Here is a 20,935-nt window from a genome sequence, read left to right on the forward strand (position 1 = left end):
GCAAGGGAATTTTGTACACCATAGCTCACCAACTACGCTAGGTAGTTATTGTTACCAAAAACAAATCTTTAATCACTTAAGGATGTGGTCCATCGATCCTTGTTGGCATTTGGAGTATTCCTTGTACCTCTGGGACAATTGCAAACGGGCTGGTTCTGCATCTCGGTTCAGTTCTGATCCATTATTCTTTTTCTGACCCGAAAAGAATAATCATTTGTACGGGTGACCAAACGAATGTGTACTTTTAATTGAACACGTCCATCTTGCTCAGAATTTCGTCCTCTTCGCAACCATGAAAAGAAATAGGACCTCTTTACGTGTAAAATTGAAGATATAGCGCCCGATAGTCCTTAAGGCCTTGAAAATATAAAACCTGCAAAAAGAGAATGAAACCCAAGGTAGCTCCATTCTAAATATGTAAAATGCATGTTTTACTACCCTAGATTTCACACATAAATGTGCTCATCAGTAAGAAAACTCACCATTTTCTCATTCTTTCCTCTCAACTTTTTGACTTCTTATTTTGTGTTATGTTACCGAGTTAATCAACATGACTCAACAAAGCTAGCAAATTACCAATATGACTTAATAATCAGTTTGCCAGTATCTTGAACAAGTTGCCTTATTTAAGATTCTTGATTACTATTGAAACATGACTCTAACTACCAGTCTTTCCCACTCTCATTGCTTCATGCCTATCTGTAAAAACTGATCCTACTTCTTCTGTACTTTTGTCTTAATGGATAGTGATCCTAGATAGAATAATCATTGTATTTCATTTGTGACTAATGTTTTATATAATAGAGGGAATTCTAACCACCCAAGCCATAAAGCAGTCTATGAAGTATATTTAGGTGACACCATCATCTGTCATTAGTTGGCTTAGATAACTCGTATGTTTCTTGAAAGAATTTTTATGACTGTTCTGTTGTCCTTACTGAGCTTTTACCTTGGCACTATGATAATTTCGATCTTTATCTGTTGCAAACTTACAATGGTTCATATTTTGTCTCATCTATTCAGACAATTGATATTTAGCATGATATATCATAATGCATATTGCAATTTCTACCTGTGTTCAATTAGGTCGCTTTCTTGCATTTGAGAACGCTCAAAAAGTGGATCCAATGTCAACTGGTCGTGGCGTTCATCAATTCAAAACATATCTTCTGCATAGACTAGAAAAGGTAGAACCAACAAACTATTGATGTTATGACACCCACCCCAAAGGGCCCGACGATGGGAAAAACCCTAAACCATTCATCTAAGTCATTATTATATTTTTGTTATAGTGGAAGTCTCAATTTTTTTTTAAAGGGGGTTGATAGTAGGTAAAACCCCAAGTCATATTATGCATTCATTTATTAGTCTAAAAATGCGAGAACTAGTGGCATCTCCAAAAGTATATGGACTGTTCGAGTCTAAAATTTCCTTGGGTCTGGGAAAGTAAAAATGTATACAACATTTACAAAGTCCAAAATAGTTCATACAGTCCACATCATATATTATATTATATTATATTATATTACATTATATATATATATTTTTTTTTTCGATGAATAAATAAATTCATTACCAAGCGAGAAGAAGAATATACAAGGGAAATGGGGGGGTGGGGGGAGGGAAGGCATAGACCAAAAGGAGAAACCAACCCAAGGGGAGACATCAAAAGCAAAGCACCCAACAAAGGCAACCAAAATGGATTAAAGGGGATACAACAAAGAGGGGGGGGGGGAGGGGAGAAAGCATTACAGCATAAAGAATGAAGAGGTGATACATCAGGGGGGGGATGGTGTAGACAACAAACTCCAGGAAGCAATGATATGTCTACTCCTAGGGGTATTAGGGACCAGGTGAGGATGTGGGGATCGAATCTTGGAGGTAACATCAAAGTAGATGGCTTTCCAAATCTTGTCCGCCAAACAAGAATCGGAGGACCATTTACGGATGTTATGCTCCATCCAGATGTGGTCAATGGTTGCACAAAAAGCAAGCTTGCCAACAATGTTGCAAATTGAAGAGCCTGCAAAAGTCATGTCTATCCAGATTCATTCCCTATCAAATAGGAGGATAGGACTTCTGAAAGGCCAAAATCTAGAGATGACACTCTTCCAAACCGAGGAAGAGAGAGGGTAGGAAAAGAAGAGGTGGGAACTGTCCTAGGTGCTGTGAGGGTAGAGGCAGCAGGAGGGGAACTAGAATGTGATGGTAGACGAGGAAGAACTGCGTAGGGAGGCATTTGGAGATAGTACGACAAACTATGAAGCTGTGGCGAGGAATATGACCCTTGAACTAGACGATTTTACGCCAAGGAACCACAGGGCTAGAGCATCTACCCCAAGGGACCACAGGGCCAGAGAATCTGATGAAGGACCAATCAGAGGTAGAGGAGAAGATCCCATTGGAGGAGGGTAACCATATGCATTTGTTTTCCCTTCCTTGGTGGCTAGGGGGATGGGAGGGAGAGAGGACCGAAGGTCGGTAAGAGGAGGGGGAGGAAGGAGGGGACTGACCCATGGGGGAGATGATAGAGGAAATGGGGGCAAATTTATGACGATTAGAAGATTAGATGGTCCTTGGGGTTACCAAGGAGGAAAGGATACCCAAAGGATGCCAGGGGTCCATCTAGAGTGGGGTGGACTGGCCATTGCTGATGGAGAAAGAAATGGCATTGAGGGAAGTGGACCTAACACTAAGGATTTTCCTCCAGATCCAAGAAGCATAAAAAGGGGTTGGGGTCCAGAGAGAGTTGCACTTGGGGGGGGGGGGGAGGAGAGATCTCAATTAACCCAAATGCTGCTCTGCTTGGAGACAGTTTTCCAAATGAGCTTTTCAGAATACCAACAGAGTTGACCTCTTTGATTCTTCATAAGCCCAAGAAACCTATAGACTTAGGAAGGCAGATTTTTTTCCCAGGAAAGAGGGCAGAGAAAATTGGAGGAATCTATACCTTTTCAAAGGAAGGGGCAGAAGAGACCTTCAATAGATTTGATTGTAGAAGTTGGGAGGACAAAAATGCTAGACCAGTAGAGGTACATGGATTGAAAAACTGATTTGATGAGAGTAAGGCGACCAGCATAAGAGAGGAACTTGCCTTTCCAAAGCTGAAGCCTCTTTCTTAGGAGATCAAGCATAGGGGAGCAATGATGGGCAGAGTAGAGGAGATAAGAGGAAGGCCCAGGTATTTGACTGGCAAGGAACCCAAGGAGAACCTAGTGATCCCAAGGAGATGGGCTTGAGCCACATCAGAGACACCAGAGAGGAAGAGACTAGACTTAAGAAGGTTGATACTGAGGCCCAAAGGATTTCAAGACATGATAATGGAAATGGAAAGAAGATTAGCTTTGGAGAAGATTATGATATCTGTGAAAGCAAGATAAGAGAGCAAGAGGGACTTGCATTTAGGAATAGGGATATGAGATGCTGGTCGGTGGCAGATTAAATGGATCAAGATAGGACTTCTAGGGCCAGGGAGAAAAGAAAGGGGGAGTGATGAGGATCCGGGTTCCAAGGACTGAAATCAGATCGCTTAGGGCCCACAAGAATGATAAAATATCTCAATTTAAAGGTTGAGTGGCAATCGTGTAATTTCGAGGACAAGTTAAAACCTTTTAGGGTGTAATAACTTACTGGGGACGGGGCTAGAATTAATCCCAAAAGAAAATTCAGTTGTGAAAATTAATTTGATGGAGGGGTTAAGATGAAATAGAATTTCAAAACCCACTAATGAACCAAATATTTCAATTTAGACAAATCAGGGGCAATAATGTAATTTCCGGTAAAATTGAGGAGCTTTATAGAGTAAAATAATGGGCTGAGGACTTAAAAGGAGAATTAAACCCAAAGACAGAGCAGTTCTGGAAATATAATTACTAAAGGGGTTAAACTGAAATAAAAATTCCAGAATGAGGGTTTTTAGGGAATATCAGGAACTAAGGTTTAAAAAGTGTAAATAAGTGGAAATGTCATCTTCTACCTTAGATAGCTTTAGAGAAGAACACGATAGACACTGAAACCTCTTGCTGGCTTCGATCGACAGAACTCTCTTAACAATAATCCGATCAAACCGAAACTTTGGGAGAGAGATCAGAAGTCAAATAGCTCTTGATTACAACCATTATCAGATCAGAAGGAGATGAAACAGCCTCGGGGAGAATCCTACGACCTGTACATGGCGGAAAACTCAGATCTGAGGTGTGGTTTCAGTTCTGCTGTCCTCCGACTTGCAGGAACTTGGGATGGAACTGCACCTATCTGATCGCCTCTGAGAACCCTACGCTCGACCCAAATCTTGGGGTCAATCGATGGGAGACCAATCTTCAGGGACAGATTCTTCAGCTCTGGTAGTATCGCCCAGAACAGTATATTGAAATAAAACCCAGAAAAATAATGAAGAAGAAGAAGAAGAAGAAATAAGAGGAAGCAAGAATGGAAAAGATCTGTGAAGAGAAAAATCAGAATAATAGAGAGGAAGGAAGGAAGAATATTAGATAAGAAAACCACCTGTAGCAGTCATCAATTCAAACCAAAACATAATTTTCCAATTCATTCAATTCAATCTCTCAGTTGAGTTCAATAAACCTATTTAAAGACTGAAAACATACATACTTTCCTAGTTGAAACAAATATTGCGTCTAATTAAATTAGAAATAAAATTCTCACTCAATTAAAAATCTACCATACTAATTCTAACTCTAAAATGGAAAGTAAATAAAAGATATTCAAAATTCATCGCCAAACTGCATCAAGGAGAGAGGACACCCTTCCCTGATGCCTCTGGCCGAAGGGAAGTAGCCAGCTGGGCTACCATTGACTAAGACAGAGAAGCGGGGGGAGGAAATGTAAGAGTGGATCTAGTGGACAAAGAAGCAAGGAATGACATTTGAAGTAGAGGACCTTGGAAATGAATTCCCAGTTGATGGAGTCAAAAGCCTTGTGAAAATATCAATTTTAAGAAGGGCAGTAGGAGAATGGGATTTGAGATCAAAGCCCGGAAAATCTCGTGGCAAAGAATGATGTTATCTGCAATGCTCTTTCTTGCGATGAAGGTGGATTGATTGGGGCTCACTAGAGAGTCAATGACTTTCTGGATCCGATTGGCTTGGATTTTGGCAATGAACTTGTAGAGAAGGTTGCAAAGAGAGATGAGTCTAAAATCATTCATGGAAGTGGCTCCCTTTTTCTTAGGAATGAGGCATAGAAAGGTGTGGTTTATACCACTGATCTGGCTGGGATTGTAGAAACAGCTTCGGACAGCTAGGATGAGCTCTGTGTGAATGATATCCCAGTAGGAGGAGAAGAATTCCATACTGAATCCATATTGACTGGGGGCTTTGTTGGTTGTGTGGGAGAGAATAACCGAGAATTTTTTCCTCAAAGGGGATGGACTGGAGGCCAAGGAGAAGATCATCCGAGACAAATTTGTTGAGAAGGTTTGGAGGGAGAGGAGGGGTGGGGGTGAGGAAGGCGGAAGAAAGATCTCTTTGAAATGAGAGATTGCTTCGGATTTGATGTCCTTAGGGTTGAGAATCTCAGACCTTGAAGAGGAGATGAGCTTGGGAATGGTATTAACATTGGTTCTGGCTTTGAGGGACTGATGAAAATTGGCAAAGTTAGAGTCGCCCAGGTTCAGCCATTTGACACAGGCTTTCTGACGGAGGAAGCTCTCTTCTTGGGCCAAAAGCAAAGAAAATTCAGAAGCAAAGACCTTTTCCTCCTTGGCGAGGCCAAGGTGTAGGAGATCAGATTGGATTCTGGATTGAATGGAGTTTGTCTCGGCAAGAGGAGACACGAGAGATGTTGCCAAGGATGAAGAATTCTAAAGCTTGAGAGCAGCTTTGACATTCTTAAGCTTTTTGGCAATGGCAATGAGAGGAGAGTAGGATTGATGCACATGAATGCACCAAGCTCCGTGAACAATTGTGAGGAAATTTTGATGAAGAGCCCACATATCGAAGAATTTAAAGGGCTTGGGGCCGAAAGATAAGAAGGGAAGGACATGAATGGAGATAGGGGTGTCATTAGAGATCCTAGGGAGGCCAAAGTAGGCATGGGAAGAGGGATAGGAGTGCAGCCAAGCCTCGTTGACAAGAGCTACTCGTAAGACTCAAGAAAAGGTATCTACAAGTGAGGCCACTTTATAACCTCCAAGAATCCGAGACTGGACAACATCATACTCTGGTCTAAGTCCACCCAAGAAACCCATAACTACGAGCTGTTCCCGCTGGTTCTGCATCTTCTTAACATAACTACTAATAGGAGGTAGAGAGTTTAACTCCTCATACATCCTCCTCTTGAAATCAGCAAAGTATTGATTCAGAGGTCGACCCTTCCAATCAACCCTATAAAAATCCCAAGATAGCTCATAAATACGGGAAAGGTTGTTCTGTCCAAAATACAGAATGTTCAGATGATCCCACGACTCCTTCACAGTCAAAGATTAAAGTATCGGTATCGGTCGCCGTATCGGTCTACCAAAATTAAGATACGTATCAGAGAGTATCGTATCGTATCGGAGATATGCTAAGATACGCTAAAGATACACACATAAATGGATATGAAACACCTTTTTAAATACTTTTGTATAAAAAAATTATTAAAAAAAGCTATTAATAACATGTATTATGCATAAACACTAAATTGAGAGTATCGCACTAAGAATTCAAGGTTTGTAGTTGTCCCATAAATGTAAAATCCTTGTTCCCAACCTTGATTTCCACTTTAGTTAGAGAGAAATATGGTTGGTAGCAACTTTGGAACAAAAACCCCTCAAAAAATCATGTTTTCTTAAAAAATACCCATCTTGGCCGTTATATGACCGTCGCGCATTGTATTGGTACATACCGATACGTACCGATATGTACCGATACTCACTGATACGTACTGATCGATACAAACCGATGCTCACCGATACGTACTGATACTCATCGATACGTACCAATCAATACATACAAATACTCATCGATACATATCGATACATACTGAAACGTATATTTCACCTCGATTTTATATTTTTCATAGAGTATCAGTACGTATCGATAGTGTATTGGTGCATATCAGTATGTATCGTTGGATATATATCGATTCGAAAGGATTTTTAAAAATTCATGTATCGTATCGTTGTGTATCGTATTGATTGGCTAAATTTAAGATACGTATCGGAGGGTATCGTATTGGTATCGGAGATACTTTAAATCATGTTCACAGTATCAATGTGAGTAACAATATCAACGACGGAGTTATCCATCGAGTTCAACCGCTGGCCCAAAATACGTGCATCAACAGTGTCCCACGTAGCATCCTTAGCAGGTTTCCCCTTTGTAAGATGATCTTGCTGTTCACGACTAGTTAACACAGACTGTACAATTTTCTTCCATTGTGGAAAATTGGCATCTCCTATAAGTTTCTTCTTTGTAATTCTATGAGAGGATGAGGATATCACCTTAGTAACAACACTCTTTGGCTCAGTGTCGGCCATTAAAGCAAAAGAGAATTATTACTAGAGAACAGAGAATCATAAAACAAATCACACAATCGGTTGATCTTATGTAACTAATCAATCCTAATAAAAGAACAACTGAATTGTTAGAAAAAAATCCACAAAATCACCAAATCAGTCTTGAATTAGCTTAAATCGCAAAACCCTATTTTAGGCCAACCCAGGGTTACCTATGGTTGGGGTTGTAGGGCTTTGATGGAGCTAAAAATGGATCGAGTGCTGTTGGGATGGTGGGAAGAAAAACTCCAAAGGGTTTCCAAATTGAGCTCCGAATAGAAAGATATGACCAAAATTGATTTTGGCAAAGTGCCAAAACCTTGATATCTTTAATCGATTTTTCCACTCTTGAATACTTCAATCTTCAAGCTAAAAATCCAAACCAGCAACCTCTAGCAATTACTTAGAGCTAATCCTTCACACCGTATAATTGATTGCATCTTAATCAATCCTACATCCAAAAATCCAGCAAACTAGGGGATGAAACCACCCCCTCTAAAGATCGTGGAGCCTAGGGAAGACCAGTAACAACCTCTGATGGAGAGAGGGGTTGTTACTGTTGGGAGAAAGAGCTTTGATCGATTTCTTCTTGAGGATTAAGGATTTGATGTCATGTAAGAGAGAGAGAGAGACCTACGATTTGTGCAAGGGAGTCCCAATCGATTAAGTTGGGGCTGCCCTCCTCTATTCATTATATAGTATTTTAATCAACCTATTACAAGTAGGACTAGAAACATCAAAACGTAATAGGAAACTGATTAACTAATCAATCCTAGCTGAACTAAGACTCTCCTAGTTGGATTAGGACAAAAAGATCCTAAAACAACATCAGTCCTAGCTGAGTTAGGACTTTCCTAGTTAGACTAGGAAAACACCAATGGAGGAGCCTGCACAATCCACAGGATTCCTCCCTCTTCTTCTCACGACAGCCTTCTAACAGATGAATAATAAATGCATTATAAAAAGGGAAAAGGGGGGGATATACAATAGAAAGGGAAAGCAGAAGGGGTGGAGAAGAAGCCCTTAGAATAGGGGAGATCCCAGGACACAATAATGAGCCTGTTCCTTAGGCAATACCACACAGTATGGAACCTAGAGGGCGAAATAACAAGTTTGGAGGAAACTTCAAAATAGATGGCCTTCCAAATCGAATCAAAATATCGAGAGTTGGAAATCAATCTACGAAGATTACGCTCCATCTAGATATGATTAATGGTGGCAGCAAACACTAGTTTCCTTGCTGCTAAGTCACAAACATATCTACCGACAAAAGTCATGTCCATCCAAATCCATTCCTTGGAGAGCGGGAGTGGACGTCTTATAACAGGCCAGCAAGAGGAGAGAAACACGTTTCCAAATAGTGGAGGAGAAAGGACAATAAAAGAAGAGATGATTGTAGTATTCAATGCCATTCTAGCAAAGACAGTAAGCGGGGGAGACCTGGATATGGCAGTGAATAAGGAAGAATTGGGTGGGAAGGCAGTGGGAGATGGATCTCCAGACAGTAAAGGTGTGGCAAGGGATGTGGCTAGTGAACCAGACAAGCATATACCAAGGAACGGAAGGACCTCTAGAGCGGATCAGGTCCTAGGCAAAGGAGGAGCTGAAAGGACCAGAGAGGGACTGAGTCTAGAGGACTCTATCAGTGGAAGCAACAGAAGGAAGAGGGGAAAGGGAGGGCCAGAGAAAAGAGAGGATAAAGGGAAGGGAGGAGGGGGACTAAGCACCATTCAGGATGGAGGCAACAGGGGTATATCTGCCGACCTAGAGGAGTAAACATATATGGAACCAATTACCTCAAGGAGGACCCCCGTAGGTTGCCAATTGTCCAACCATAGGAGGGTGCAGGAGCCGTCACCAATGGAGGAAATGGCACGCAAGGCAGTAGTCCTGCAATTAAGGAGTTGACGCCAAACCCACGAGGAATAAGGGAAAGGGGAGACATTCTAGAAGGAATCTCTTTTGAGGAGAGAGGAGTAAACCCAAGAGACCCAGATGCTGTCATGCTTAGAAACAAGCTTCCAAATGAGTTTGAGGAGATCGGAAGTTTTGGCATCTTTGATTCTATGGATCCCTAGGCCACCTTCATGGAGGGGTAATCAGATGGAGGCCCATCGGATGGGGTGGAGGCAAGGATTAAAGTATCGGTATCGGTTGCCGTATCATTCGACCAAAATTAAGATACGTATCGGATGTATCGTATCGTATTGGAGATATGCTAAAGATACGCACATAAATGGATATGAAACATAGTTTTAAACACTTTTGCATACAAAATTTGTTAAAAAAAGCTATTGATAACATGTATTATGCATAAACACTAAATTGAGGGTATCGCACTAAGAATTCAAGGTTTGTAGTTGTCCCATAAATGTAAAATCCTTGTTTCCAACCTTGATTTCCACTTTAGTTAGAGAGAAATATGGTTGGCCACAACTATGGAACAAAAACCCCTCAAAAAATTGTCTTCTAAAAAATTACCCATCTTGGCCATTATATGACCGTAGCGCACTGTATCGGTACATATCGATACTCACCGATACATACTGATGCTCACCGATACGTACTGATTGATACATACCGATACTCACTGATACATACTGATACTCATCGATATGTACCGATCGATACATACAAATACTCACCGATACTTACCGATATATACCGAAATGTATATTTCACCTCGATTTTATATTTTCCATAAGAGTATCAGTATGTATTGATAGTGTATTGGAGCATATCGGTATGTATCCTAGGATATTTATCAATACGAAAGGATTTTAAAAATTTCATGTATTGTATCGGTGTGTATCGTATTGGTCGGCTAAATTTAAGATACGTATCGGAGGGTATCGTATCGGTATCGGAGATACTTTAAGCCATGGGTGGAGGAGTGGGAAGCATCAGTTCCTTTCTAGAGGAAGGAGCACATCAAGGATTCAATCATCATGAAGATAGACTTAGGAAGCTGAAAGACACCAGTCCAGTATATGTAACAAAAATGAAGAACAGACTTAATGAGCGTGAGACGGCTCGCAAAGGATAGGTGCTTGTCTTTCCAGATCTTGAGGTGCTTTTTAATAAGGTCTAATATGGGGGTGTAGTGATGGACAAACAATCTAGCAGTACGAGGGAGGCCAAGATATTTGATTGAGAAGGAGCCAAGAGAGAAGCCCGTTAAATGGAGGAGGGAGGTTTTGGTAGCATCAGAGACACTAGCTAAGAAGAGGAGGAATTTGAGGAGGTTGACTCTAAGACCAGAAAGGGATCCAAAAAGATGAAGGGAGGATTTGATGGACCAGATAGAGGTGGGGCTAGCCTTAGAGAAAATCATAAGATCATTAGCAAAAGCAAGATGAGTCAAATTGAGAGCTTTACACTTAGGAATGTGAGAGATGAGATGGTGATCAGTGGAGGATTAAATGGATCTAGAGAGGAGTTCAGGAGCCAGGGAGAAGAGGGGAGAGGGGGCAACCTTGATGAATGCCAGCAGAGGAGGGGAAGTAGCTAATAGGACAACCATTAACAAGGACAGAGAAGCGGGAGGAGGAGATGCATAAACAGGGGGAAGGCCATCTCAAGAAGGGTCTTAGCGATGAAATCCCATTTGATTATGTCAAAGGCTTTATGGATATCAATTTTCGAGCAGGGCAGCTAGAAAATGGGACTTTATGGAGAAACCTTGAGGATCCCATGACAATGAAGGATGTTGTCAACAATGCCTATGCCAGCAATGAAAGCAGATTGGTTAGGGCTAACCAAAGAACCAATCGCCAACTGAAAATGGTTGGCAAGAATCTTGGCAATGAATTTATACAGAAGGTTGCAGAGAGAAATGGGTCTGAAATCAGATAAGGAAGAGGCTCCTTCCAATTTTGGGATTAGACAGAAAAAGGTATTGTTCACACCTTGGATTTGGGAGTGATTGAAGAAGAAGCTTCTGATAACTTTGACTAGATCAGCTTCGACGATGTCCCAATAGGAAGAAAAGAATAACATACTGTGCCTGGGGCTTTGTTAGCTTTGTGGGAGAAGATGGCAGCTTTGATCTCATCAATAGAGGGAATGGATTGAAGGGAAGCAAATAATTGGGGGTGGGGACAAATTTGTTGAGGAGGTCCTTGGGGAAAGGGGAGTGGGTAGAAGGGGCCAGAGGATGAAGGATGCTAGAAAAGTAGGCAACAACTTCATCCTTGATGGCCTCAGGATGGGAGAGGGAGGAACCATCACTGGTAGGGAGCTTGAGGATGGAGTTGGAGTTCGATCTTGCCCTTAAGGAGCTGTTGAAGTAGGAGAATAGAGTCCCCCAGCTCCAACCATTTAATGCAGGACTTTTGCTTGAGGAAGCTCTCTTCTTGGTCAAGGAGGGTAGAGAGCTTAAGGGAGGAAGCTCTTTCATCCTCAGCAAGGAGGGGGTTGAGATGATCAACAAGAAGGCGGGATTGGATGGAGGCAAGCTTATCTTTGCACTGAGAGACTTGAGAGGAGATATTGCCAAAGGTTAGAAGATACCAAGCCTTGAGGGCCGTTTTGGCATTCTTAAGGTTCAGGGTAAAGGCAGTAAGAGGGGAGGAAAAAGCTTGAACAAGGATGTCCCAGATAGTGCGGACCAGAGGAAGGAATTTGGGGTGATGGGACCACTTGTCAAAGAATTTAAAGGGTTTAGGACCAATAGAGATATAATGCTGGACAAAGAGGGAGATGGGGTTGTGGTCAGACAACGACTCGATCCACTTTGCAGGCAATTCTATGGATGCCACTTCTTTTGTTATGCCAGGAGAATTTGATTCCAAACCATCTGAGGTCAGTAAGATGAATATCTTCAAGACAAGAATTGAAAGCTTCGATGGAAGAGAGGGCAATAGGAGGGCCCCGAGTTTCTCATGGGTGAAATGAATCACATTAGAATCCCCTCCAATGCCCCAAGGGAGGGAAGAGACCTGGGAGGGGAAGGAGCGAAGATCATCCCAGAGGGAGATTCTCTCTGGAGCACGATTAAACCCATAGGTGGCTGAGAAGAGAAAGGGGTTGGCACCTAAAGGATCAGTGATAGAGGGGTGAATGGATTGGGGGGAAAAGGAGATAGCAGTGATCTGGACCCATCTAAAGGATCCAGATGTGGCCAAGGGGGTGGGAGGCGTAATTGGAAAGGAGGGACCAAGAAGGGGCAATAGAAGAGGCATTGCCGATGGCATTGGACTCAGGGACTTTAGTTTCAAGGAGGATGTAAAGGGTAGAGGGCAGAGTGATTGTTTTTAAGGAGAGAACATATATATGCTTGCTTGGCCTAGGAATTTATACCTCGGAAAGTCCAAATAAGCCAAGGGATCATCGAGAAGAATGGGGGGGTTGTAAAAAATCCCAAAAGAGCAAGAGGTGCAGACCTGCTTAGAAGAATTCTTGTTTCTTCTCTTATAACCTTGGACAGTAGGGGAGTGCTTGGCAAAAGACTTGACTATAGTAGCATTTTTAGAATATTTCCTGGTCTTTGAAGTAGTTTGCTGGCGAGTGAGAGCAATAGAGGCTATTGGGATGGAGCCCAAAGGGCCTAGAGGGCTAAGGCAGAGTCTTGAGGAGCAGGATTCAGCAGAGGTAGGAAAGTAGCGTCCGTTAGGTTCTTAACATCATCAAGGATTGAGGGGATGCTACCGAAGGAGGGCCCAAGGGTGGCAAGGTAACCAATGATAAGAGCATCGAGCTGGATGTGGCAGGGGTAGGAGACATGGCCGCGATTAAAGGTGCAACAGAGACGGTAGACGAGGAAGGAGCAGGAGATATGGCAGAGATGGGAGCCAAGGAAGCAACAAGAAACATGGCAGAGACATATGAAGTATAGACAACTACAGTCGTGGCAGAGGCAATTGCAATGGTGGTAGCAAGTGACGTGGCAGAGATAGGATCCAAGGGGGATGTGGAAGATAAGGCCGAGATAGGATTTGAGGCAACTGAAGGAGACGAGGCGAAGACATGAGTTAAAATGGAGGTTGGTGTTATAAAAGTGGTGGAGACGGAGAGGTTAAGCAAGTGGCCGAAGACGTGGCAGAGACTTGTGCAGGTGTGGCAGTGGTAGCCGTTGAGAGGGTTCAACAACTTGATGTGGTATAATGTTGATTTTTGATGATATAAGGTCTATGTAGCATACTAAATAATGTTAGAAAAGTGGAAAAATAAAAAATAACACTTGGTCGCCTTGTTTGCCTTAAGGCAGGTGCCTTGTCGTCTAAGCGCTTAGGCAACCCTCCATTGCCTTGGTTTGACTTGACATTTATAGTCCAGACAAGTGTCCTCTAAGCAGGAATTGAAAGCATCCACTGAGGATTGGTTAGTGGGGGTGCCTCCAAGCTTCTCATGGCCAAAACGAACTACATTGAAATCTCCTCCCCATCCCAAAGGTGAGGGTGCCACCCTGGAGGCAAGGAAACGGAGGTTATCCTAGAGGATATTCATATGAAGGGCACAGTTGAGACTGTAGAGGACAGAGAAGGAGGGACTCCCACCACTGGGGTTAGAGATGAAAAGGGTGAATAAGATGAGGAGAGGAGAAGTCAGAAGTGATTTGGATTTTGGAAGGGTTCCAAAGAATCCAGATGCGCCCGTTGGGATAAGAGGAATAGTTGGAGAGGAAGGACCAGGAGGGGGCAATGGAAGAGGCTATACGAGGAGCATTCGCTTCAGTGTCTATGGTCTTAAGAAGACAACAAAGGGTTAATCTCGAGTCCTTGAGGCGAGTACGAATCTTAGCATGCTTAGCCAACGAGTTGAGTCCACGAACATTCTAGATTGACTAGCAATTCATTAGAGAGCGGAGGGGAGGGGCAAAATGACCACAGGGAGGCTTGGGAGGAGTAGGACGAGAAGCAGATTTGCTCCGATGGCGCCTACGATACTCAATAACCAAGGGGGACCCAGTGAGGATAGAGGAGGGGAGAGGGTGGAGAGAAATGGGGCCATGCAAAGGGATATAAGAGGAATGGGGGTTGAGAGAGGATGAAGTGGTTTGGGGGGATGGGGGGAGAGGGAATGGTTTTAGAAGTAAAGGGTTTATTCACAGAGGGTTTCTGAGGGTGGGGGGACTTCTTAGAGGAAGTCTTAAGAGGAGGATGACATGATCGAGCAGGACTTCTTAGTAGCTTTATGTATAGTAGATGCTGGGGGAAGACATAGCATGGCTCTGTTGGCAAGGGCGCACAACAGGTGGAGGCAAGGGCAAGGGACTCTTAGAAGACGTGGCATGGCCTTGCTGGAGGGGATCGACAGCAGGGGAAGGAACAGCTGGGGAAGGCGTTGCAAGGCCCTTCTGGATGAGGCTCGCAATAGGGGACGGAGAAGAAGATGTATACGTGGCGAGGGAGGGAGCTGGAGAGATCATGTTATAGTGCGTAGGGGAAGGGGGCTAGGAGCTTGGGGCTCAAAAGGAGCGGAAGAAGGCTATGTCGTATTCACTTGGATTGACCGAGGTGCTAACGTTGCAAGGCCTTTCCGTAAAAGAGTTGCAGCAGGGGAAGGGGCTGTGAAAGAATGCTTTGATGTTGGAGGAGGCATGGTATGGCCTTTGCCAGAGGGAGCTCACAGTAAGGGGGAGGTGAAGAAAGGTGATGTGTCAGAGCTGGAGTAGGGGCCACAAGACTCCGATGGAGGGAGCTCACAACTGGGGATGGAGCAGAGTATGGACATGTCTAAGGCAGGGCATGGCCCTACAGGAAAGAGCTCACAGCAGGGGAAGAAGACATAGGCGGAACAACAGGGGTAAAAAACCGAGAAGTCGAAGAAGAGTAAAGCAGCCTTGCGGGGGGCAGCGAGGGAGAGGAAGGAGACGCAAGTACCTTCGGAGGGAGAGCACCAAGATGGGGGACCAAAGAAGATTGTCGGGTGGAGGAGATGGGCCTACAAGGAGCAGTTGAGGGTAGGCAGGCGCAGGCGGAGGAGATGAGATCGTAGGTAGATGGATAATCTAGCAAGCAATTAGATGGGTTGCCCATCTGGGTTGGGTTTGGGGAAGTGGAGCAAGACTTAAGAATGTGAGCTTGAATAAGGCCCAGATGGGCCGGGTTCCAAGCGGTAAGGGAGGGATTGGATTAGTGGGCCTAAGAGGGAAGGCAAGAAGAGCCCAAGATAGAGGGATGGGCCGAAGGAGGATGGTCCATGTCGGTAGGGGTCGGTAAGAGGGTATTCAAGAGGAGAGGGGGAAGAGGAGGTGCGAGTGTTGGAGTTTATGTAATAGGGGTAGTTTAGGAATTTTTCTTATATTATGTTGTCCTAAGCTGTATTTTCTTTTACTTTTCACCTCACTAGTCACTAGGGAGGTCTAATGTAATTTCCCTAAAGTTCTAGTTAAGCATAATATATTTGGGAAAGAGCAAGAAAGCTCCCCACTTTTTGCTCTCATTTTTCTTCTTCCCTCCTCTCCCTCTTTTTCCTTCTTCTCTTCTCTCTTCTTCCTTCATCTCTAACCCTAGTCCTTATTTCTAACTGCAAGAAGAGGGGGAAGTGTGAGACAGAGGCAAAAAGTTGGAAGAGGGTTCGGCGCGCAGATCTCGTAGAGGAGAAGAGATGGATTAAGGGTTCGTAGTTAAGAGGCCTGGAAACAGCAGAGGAGAGAAGGGTGATAGGGGAAGGCGATTAAGTGAGAAAGGGGCGAGAGGTAACGGGAGACAGAGAGAGGCTAAGGTCGGCGGTGTCAGGGGAGCTAGGGCAAAGAGCAGAGAAGGGGTTATGTCCAGTGGTTAAAATGCCAAGGTCTGAAGGATGAAGGGAAGGGACCTTGGAAGCAAGAGCGACCTCGGGATCAGAGTTTCTTCTAGTGCGAGGCCGCGGGACCAACTCCAGCCACGGGAAGAGGCAGAGAAGGGGGTGGCAGCAGAGGCAGGCGAGCAAGGGAGGTCCATCGATTCATCAATAGCAGGGGGTATAGGCTTTGAGCAGTCCTTTGAGTAGTGACCAGACACATGGCAGGTCAGGTAGTGGGGAGGTATCCAGTCATAGCAGACCTCCTGGATGAAAGATTGCCCTTCTTCATCCATTATGATGACGTCAGAGGTAGGGGTGGTCTCAGCGGAGACCTCAATACAAATTCTCGTGAAAGAGCCGTTGCTTGTTTTTTGTTCTGGAGTCCAAATACAAAGGGGTGCCAGTGACAGATCCAATTAGGGTCAAACCTTTTTCTCCCCAAAAGTGAAGTGGGAAGTTGGGGAGGGCAATCCAGAGAGGAATAGAGCGATAGTCCAGCTTGTGGAGGTGCATGAACTGATTCCATTGTCTAAGAAAAATCTGCTTCTTCCCAATCTGCCAGGGGCCGCCCTCAAGGGCCAGGAGCATACCCTGTTCATTGGAGAAGTTGAAGAGGAATACTCCGTTCTCCTGAAGATGGGTATCCAAGGAGTTGTGGGAGTGCCACTGACTGTAGAGAGAGCGCTTGACGATGTGGAAGGGGGGCCTGCTACCAATGAAGTGACCAACAAGGCAAAATCTCCATTTGGAGATTTCGGAGTCTAGGTAACCAGCTGGGTAAAGGCCAATATTTTTGTCTCCAAGAAGGGAATGAGGGACAAAGTGGAGAGAGAGAGAGAAGAAGGATGAATGTCGGATGGTGGAGGAGATGGATCTAGGGAGGAGATTTTTTTGGGGGGGGGGGAGGAGAAGGGATGGTGGGGCCAGAGACCAAGCTAGGAGAAGGGTTGACAGGGAGAGAGGAGGGAGGAGGAGGGGGAGAACCAGAGGTCGTGGCCTTTAATTGGGGGGGGGGGGGGGGAAGGATTCAGGCCATCGGTCAAACAGAGGAGAGAGGAGGTGTTTGTTAAAGTCTTCGACCCTCAAGGTTCTTGTTTTTGCAGTTTTATTATGCTTTTGTTATTGAAAAGGAAATCAGATAGCCAACTCCAATGTCAATGTTCTCCTTCAGTTCATGCTATTTAAATGATAAAGTGAAATGAGTGGGTCTAGTCTTATTACAACCATTAAAGTAGCTTCCTTTGTGCGGAAAAAATTCTAACTCTGCTTTTACATTTAAAGTTGCTTGATGCTGTCTATAAAATCTTCTATATCATTTGCCTGTAGTATATGTAAGCTTCAATTCTAAGGGCTTACATTCCTTTAAACATTTGGAGATTGTTTTGGTGCCAGGAAGAATGTGAGACAATGCCTCTGCTTGCCAAGAATGATCCCAGAGAAATACAAAAGTTCTACCAGTTGTTCTATGAAGCAAACGTCAGGGATGGCCAGTACAAGAGAAAACCGTAAGACATAATATTAAATGTCTCAAGTATCTTTTTTTCTGGGTTTACTGTATTTATTCTGACAGTCAATTGTAGGGAGGAGATGACCAAGATCTATCAGATAGCTTTGGTGTTATATGATGTTGTGAGAGCTGTGGTGCCTTTTGAGAAAATTGATGCATGGGTCAGTTTGTGTCATTTTTATACGAGTTTCATGGTTTTTTTGAAATTTTTTTAGAGGCTGTGTATGTACTTTCAGATAAACAAATGTGCTAGAGATGTTGAGATGAAAAACAAGCAGTATGTACACTATAACATTCTTCCATTGTATGCCACTGGAGTTAAGCCAGCAATAATGGAACTTGCTGAGGTTAATTTTGTGTTTTATACCCTTTCTTAAATTTTTTTTGGCTGCAAATTTTATTGTTTCATTTAACTACTCTGCTTAATTCTTTATCCTACTGGAAGTATAGATCAAAGCAGCGATTAAGGCTTTGCATAAGGTGGATAACCTTCCAAAGCCCAGAGTTCAATCGACACCTAATGAGCCTGATGACAGGGATATAAGCATCCATGATTTGCTTGATTGGCTTTGGCTAACTTTCGGGTTTCAGGTAAGTTGCACTCTGAATCCCCTATTCATGTTGTATTATTTCATTTCCAGATTTTCTTTTATATCCCCATAATTGCGAATTACTGAATTTTGCATTTCATGGACTATTTCTGTTTCCTGCACTAGTAATTCTAGAAGTCCTATACGATGTTTAATTATTAGCATATAGTTTACATGCAAGGGATTGAGAAAGTGAGAAACTGTCCAGGACACCCACTGAGAGCAGTGACAGAATTTTTCTTAGGGGGAGTCTTACAAAGAGAGACTTTCCATCTAGATTAGGGTCTAGGACCCACAAAAAAAACAGTTGAATGCATTGAACCTGTCTGACTGATAGATTGTGTCCATGTCAGGTTATGGTCCTGGGAAGGAATTAGGCACCCTAGTCCACCCGGTTAATCCAATCTTCCTATGTTTTCTTGGTATTTTATTAAATAATATATATTTCTTAAACCAACAGACTGAACATGAAAGTAAGCTAAAATATATGAATGAGCACAAATATAGTTAAAGTGGAAAAGGTTTGGACTTACCTGGGGCTGAATGCACTGCACATTAAAACAAAAGTGAAAAATAAATCCTAAACTACATCTGAATGCATGCCTAAAAAATTCTGTTATAAAATTGCATTTACTCGCAAGCATAGTTCTAAATCTCAGCAGGTTTCAGAAGTTTTGGCCGAAATTTCTCCTGGAATTGAGTGGTGATTTTTTTTTTTTTTTTTTTTAATCTGAGTTTCCCCAAGGGGATAGCCGAGTTGGCAAGGGACCTTCGCCTCAGGAAGCATATGGTTCTGAGTTCGACTCCTTTTACCTCCTTGGGGCCACTCGCACGGGGTGTTTTGTGCTCTTCACAGCTTTGAGTGAAAGTTGAATGGTTCTCATTCAACCCCGGTATGATCTGGTCCATGCAGCTGTTGGGTTAGTATGGGCCCACAGGACTAGTCAGACTGAAGGCCTAGATACCCATCGTTAGCAAAAAAAAAAAAAAAAAAGGAGAAGAATATACAAGGGAGAAGGGGGGGAGAGGGAAGCCTAGGAGGAAACTACCCCGAGGAGCCGGGAGGGGGCGACTAGACCCAAAAGGCAACCAAAAATATAACACAATAGGCAAAAAAAGACTAGGGGGGAGGGGAGAGGATGGTGGTGGGAGACCCTAGGACACAACAATGAGCTTGTTCCTTGGGGAATTTGTGACAGGACGGTTGTGGAGGGGAACAATTTTGGAGGAGACATTGAAGTAGGTGGCATTGAAATCTTATCAATAGATCAATAATTGGAAGTCCATCTACGAAGGCTTCTCTCCATCCAGATGTGGTTGATTGTGGCACAAAAGGCGAGCTTTCCGATGGTGTCGCAGATGGAGGAACCAGCATAAGACATATCAACCCCAGATCCATTTTCTACTTAGGGGAGCCTCTTCTTCTTGATGGCTAGCAGTGACTAAGGACCTCCTTCCAAACTGAAGAGGAGAAAGGGTAGGAAAAAAAGAGATGGTCAACATCTTCGATGCCTTTCCAGGAAAGACAGCAAAAAGAGGGGACTAAGATGTGTCAGTCGATGAGAAAAGACTGGGTTGGCGGGCAATTTGAGATAGTCCGCTAAGCAGTGAAAATGTGACGGGAAATGTGCCCATTAAACCAAATGATGTTGCCTAAGGAATGGAGGGGCATTTAGAATAGACAAAATCCTAAGCATAGGCAAAGTTACAAAGACCAGAAGGAGAAGAATTCCAGGAAATTTGATCATGCCTCCCCGATGGCCTGGGGGGAGGGGAGGAGATGGGTAGCCTAGATGTCGGCTATAAGGGGGGGGGGAGGAGAAGGGGGGAACAAAGAGTCGATTCCCATGATGGCATCTACCTTCGCAGCCTGCTAAGCCCAGAGGAGTAGATTAATCTGAGGGTGATTATGGAGAGGAGAGTGCCTAGAGGGTGCCAAGGATCTAACCAAAGGGAGGTGTTGTAGCCATTTCGAATGGAGTGTCGGATGGCCTCAAGAGGTTTGTGCCTGTAGGCATCAAAGAAGGGGAGTCTAAAAGGTCACCACTATCCGAGTAAGTTTTACATTGGGATCCATGGGAGTATATCCAGAGGCTTGGACCCTAACGTTCTAGTCTCTGTAAGCAAATCTAGAACATACTTCCTCTGAGAAAGAAATACCTTTCCTTGATTGAGAAACTTTAATACCCAAAATGTATTTTAACCTTCCTGGATCCTTCGTTTGAATTTCTGTTGTAGGTGAACCTTCAAGAACTGGATACCCTCAACATCGTCTCCTGTGATAACATTATCATCAACATAAACAAAGAATCCTTCCCACATCAGATCGCCTATAGAAAACCAAGTGATAACTATCACATATCGACAATCCAAACTCGAGAACCACATCAATAGATCTACCAAACCACGACAGAGGAGACTGCTCCAAATCGTACAAGGACTCTTGAGCTTACACACCATCCCAGACTCCCCCTGAGCAACAAACCTTGGAGGTTGCTCTATATAAACTTCTTTATGGAGATCACTATGAAAAAACGCATTCTTTACATCAAGCTGATATAATAGACAATGATGAGAAGCTGGAAGAGATCAAAATACGAACAAGCCAAGTTAGGC

General features: G+C 43.5%; 1 protein-coding gene across 4 annotated transcripts in view; it reads left to right on the forward strand.

Moving 5' to 3' along the window:
* The window catches only part of LOC122080365 (putative callose synthase 6), a 90,898-nt gene that overhangs the window by 11,581 nt on the left and 58,382 nt on the right, over window positions 1–20,935 (forward strand). For 3 of the 4 annotated variants that reach the window (XR_006140687.1, XM_042647319.1, XM_042647321.1), the window contains exons 2-6: window positions 1,087–1,187; window positions 17,615–17,727; window positions 17,803–17,890; window positions 17,966–18,076; window positions 18,180–18,320. Coding sequence is in view for 3 of the 4 variants with exons in the window: in XM_042647319.1 (XP_042503253.1) it covers window positions 1,087–1,187; window positions 17,615–17,727; window positions 17,803–17,890; window positions 17,966–18,076; window positions 18,180–18,320 (554 nt within the window). In the remaining variant the exon portion in view is untranslated. Of the gene's footprint in view, window positions 1–1,086; window positions 1,188–17,598; window positions 17,728–17,802; window positions 17,891–17,965; window positions 18,077–18,179; window positions 18,321–20,935 lie in introns of those variants that run through there. The other variant, XM_042647322.1, reaches the window with a different exon arrangement.

This window comes from Macadamia integrifolia, chromosome 5 (assembly GCF_013358625.1).
Source record: "Macadamia integrifolia cultivar HAES 741 chromosome 5, SCU_Mint_v3, whole genome shotgun sequence".
Lineage (NCBI taxonomy): Eukaryota > Viridiplantae > Streptophyta > Magnoliopsida > Proteales > Proteaceae > Macadamia > Macadamia integrifolia.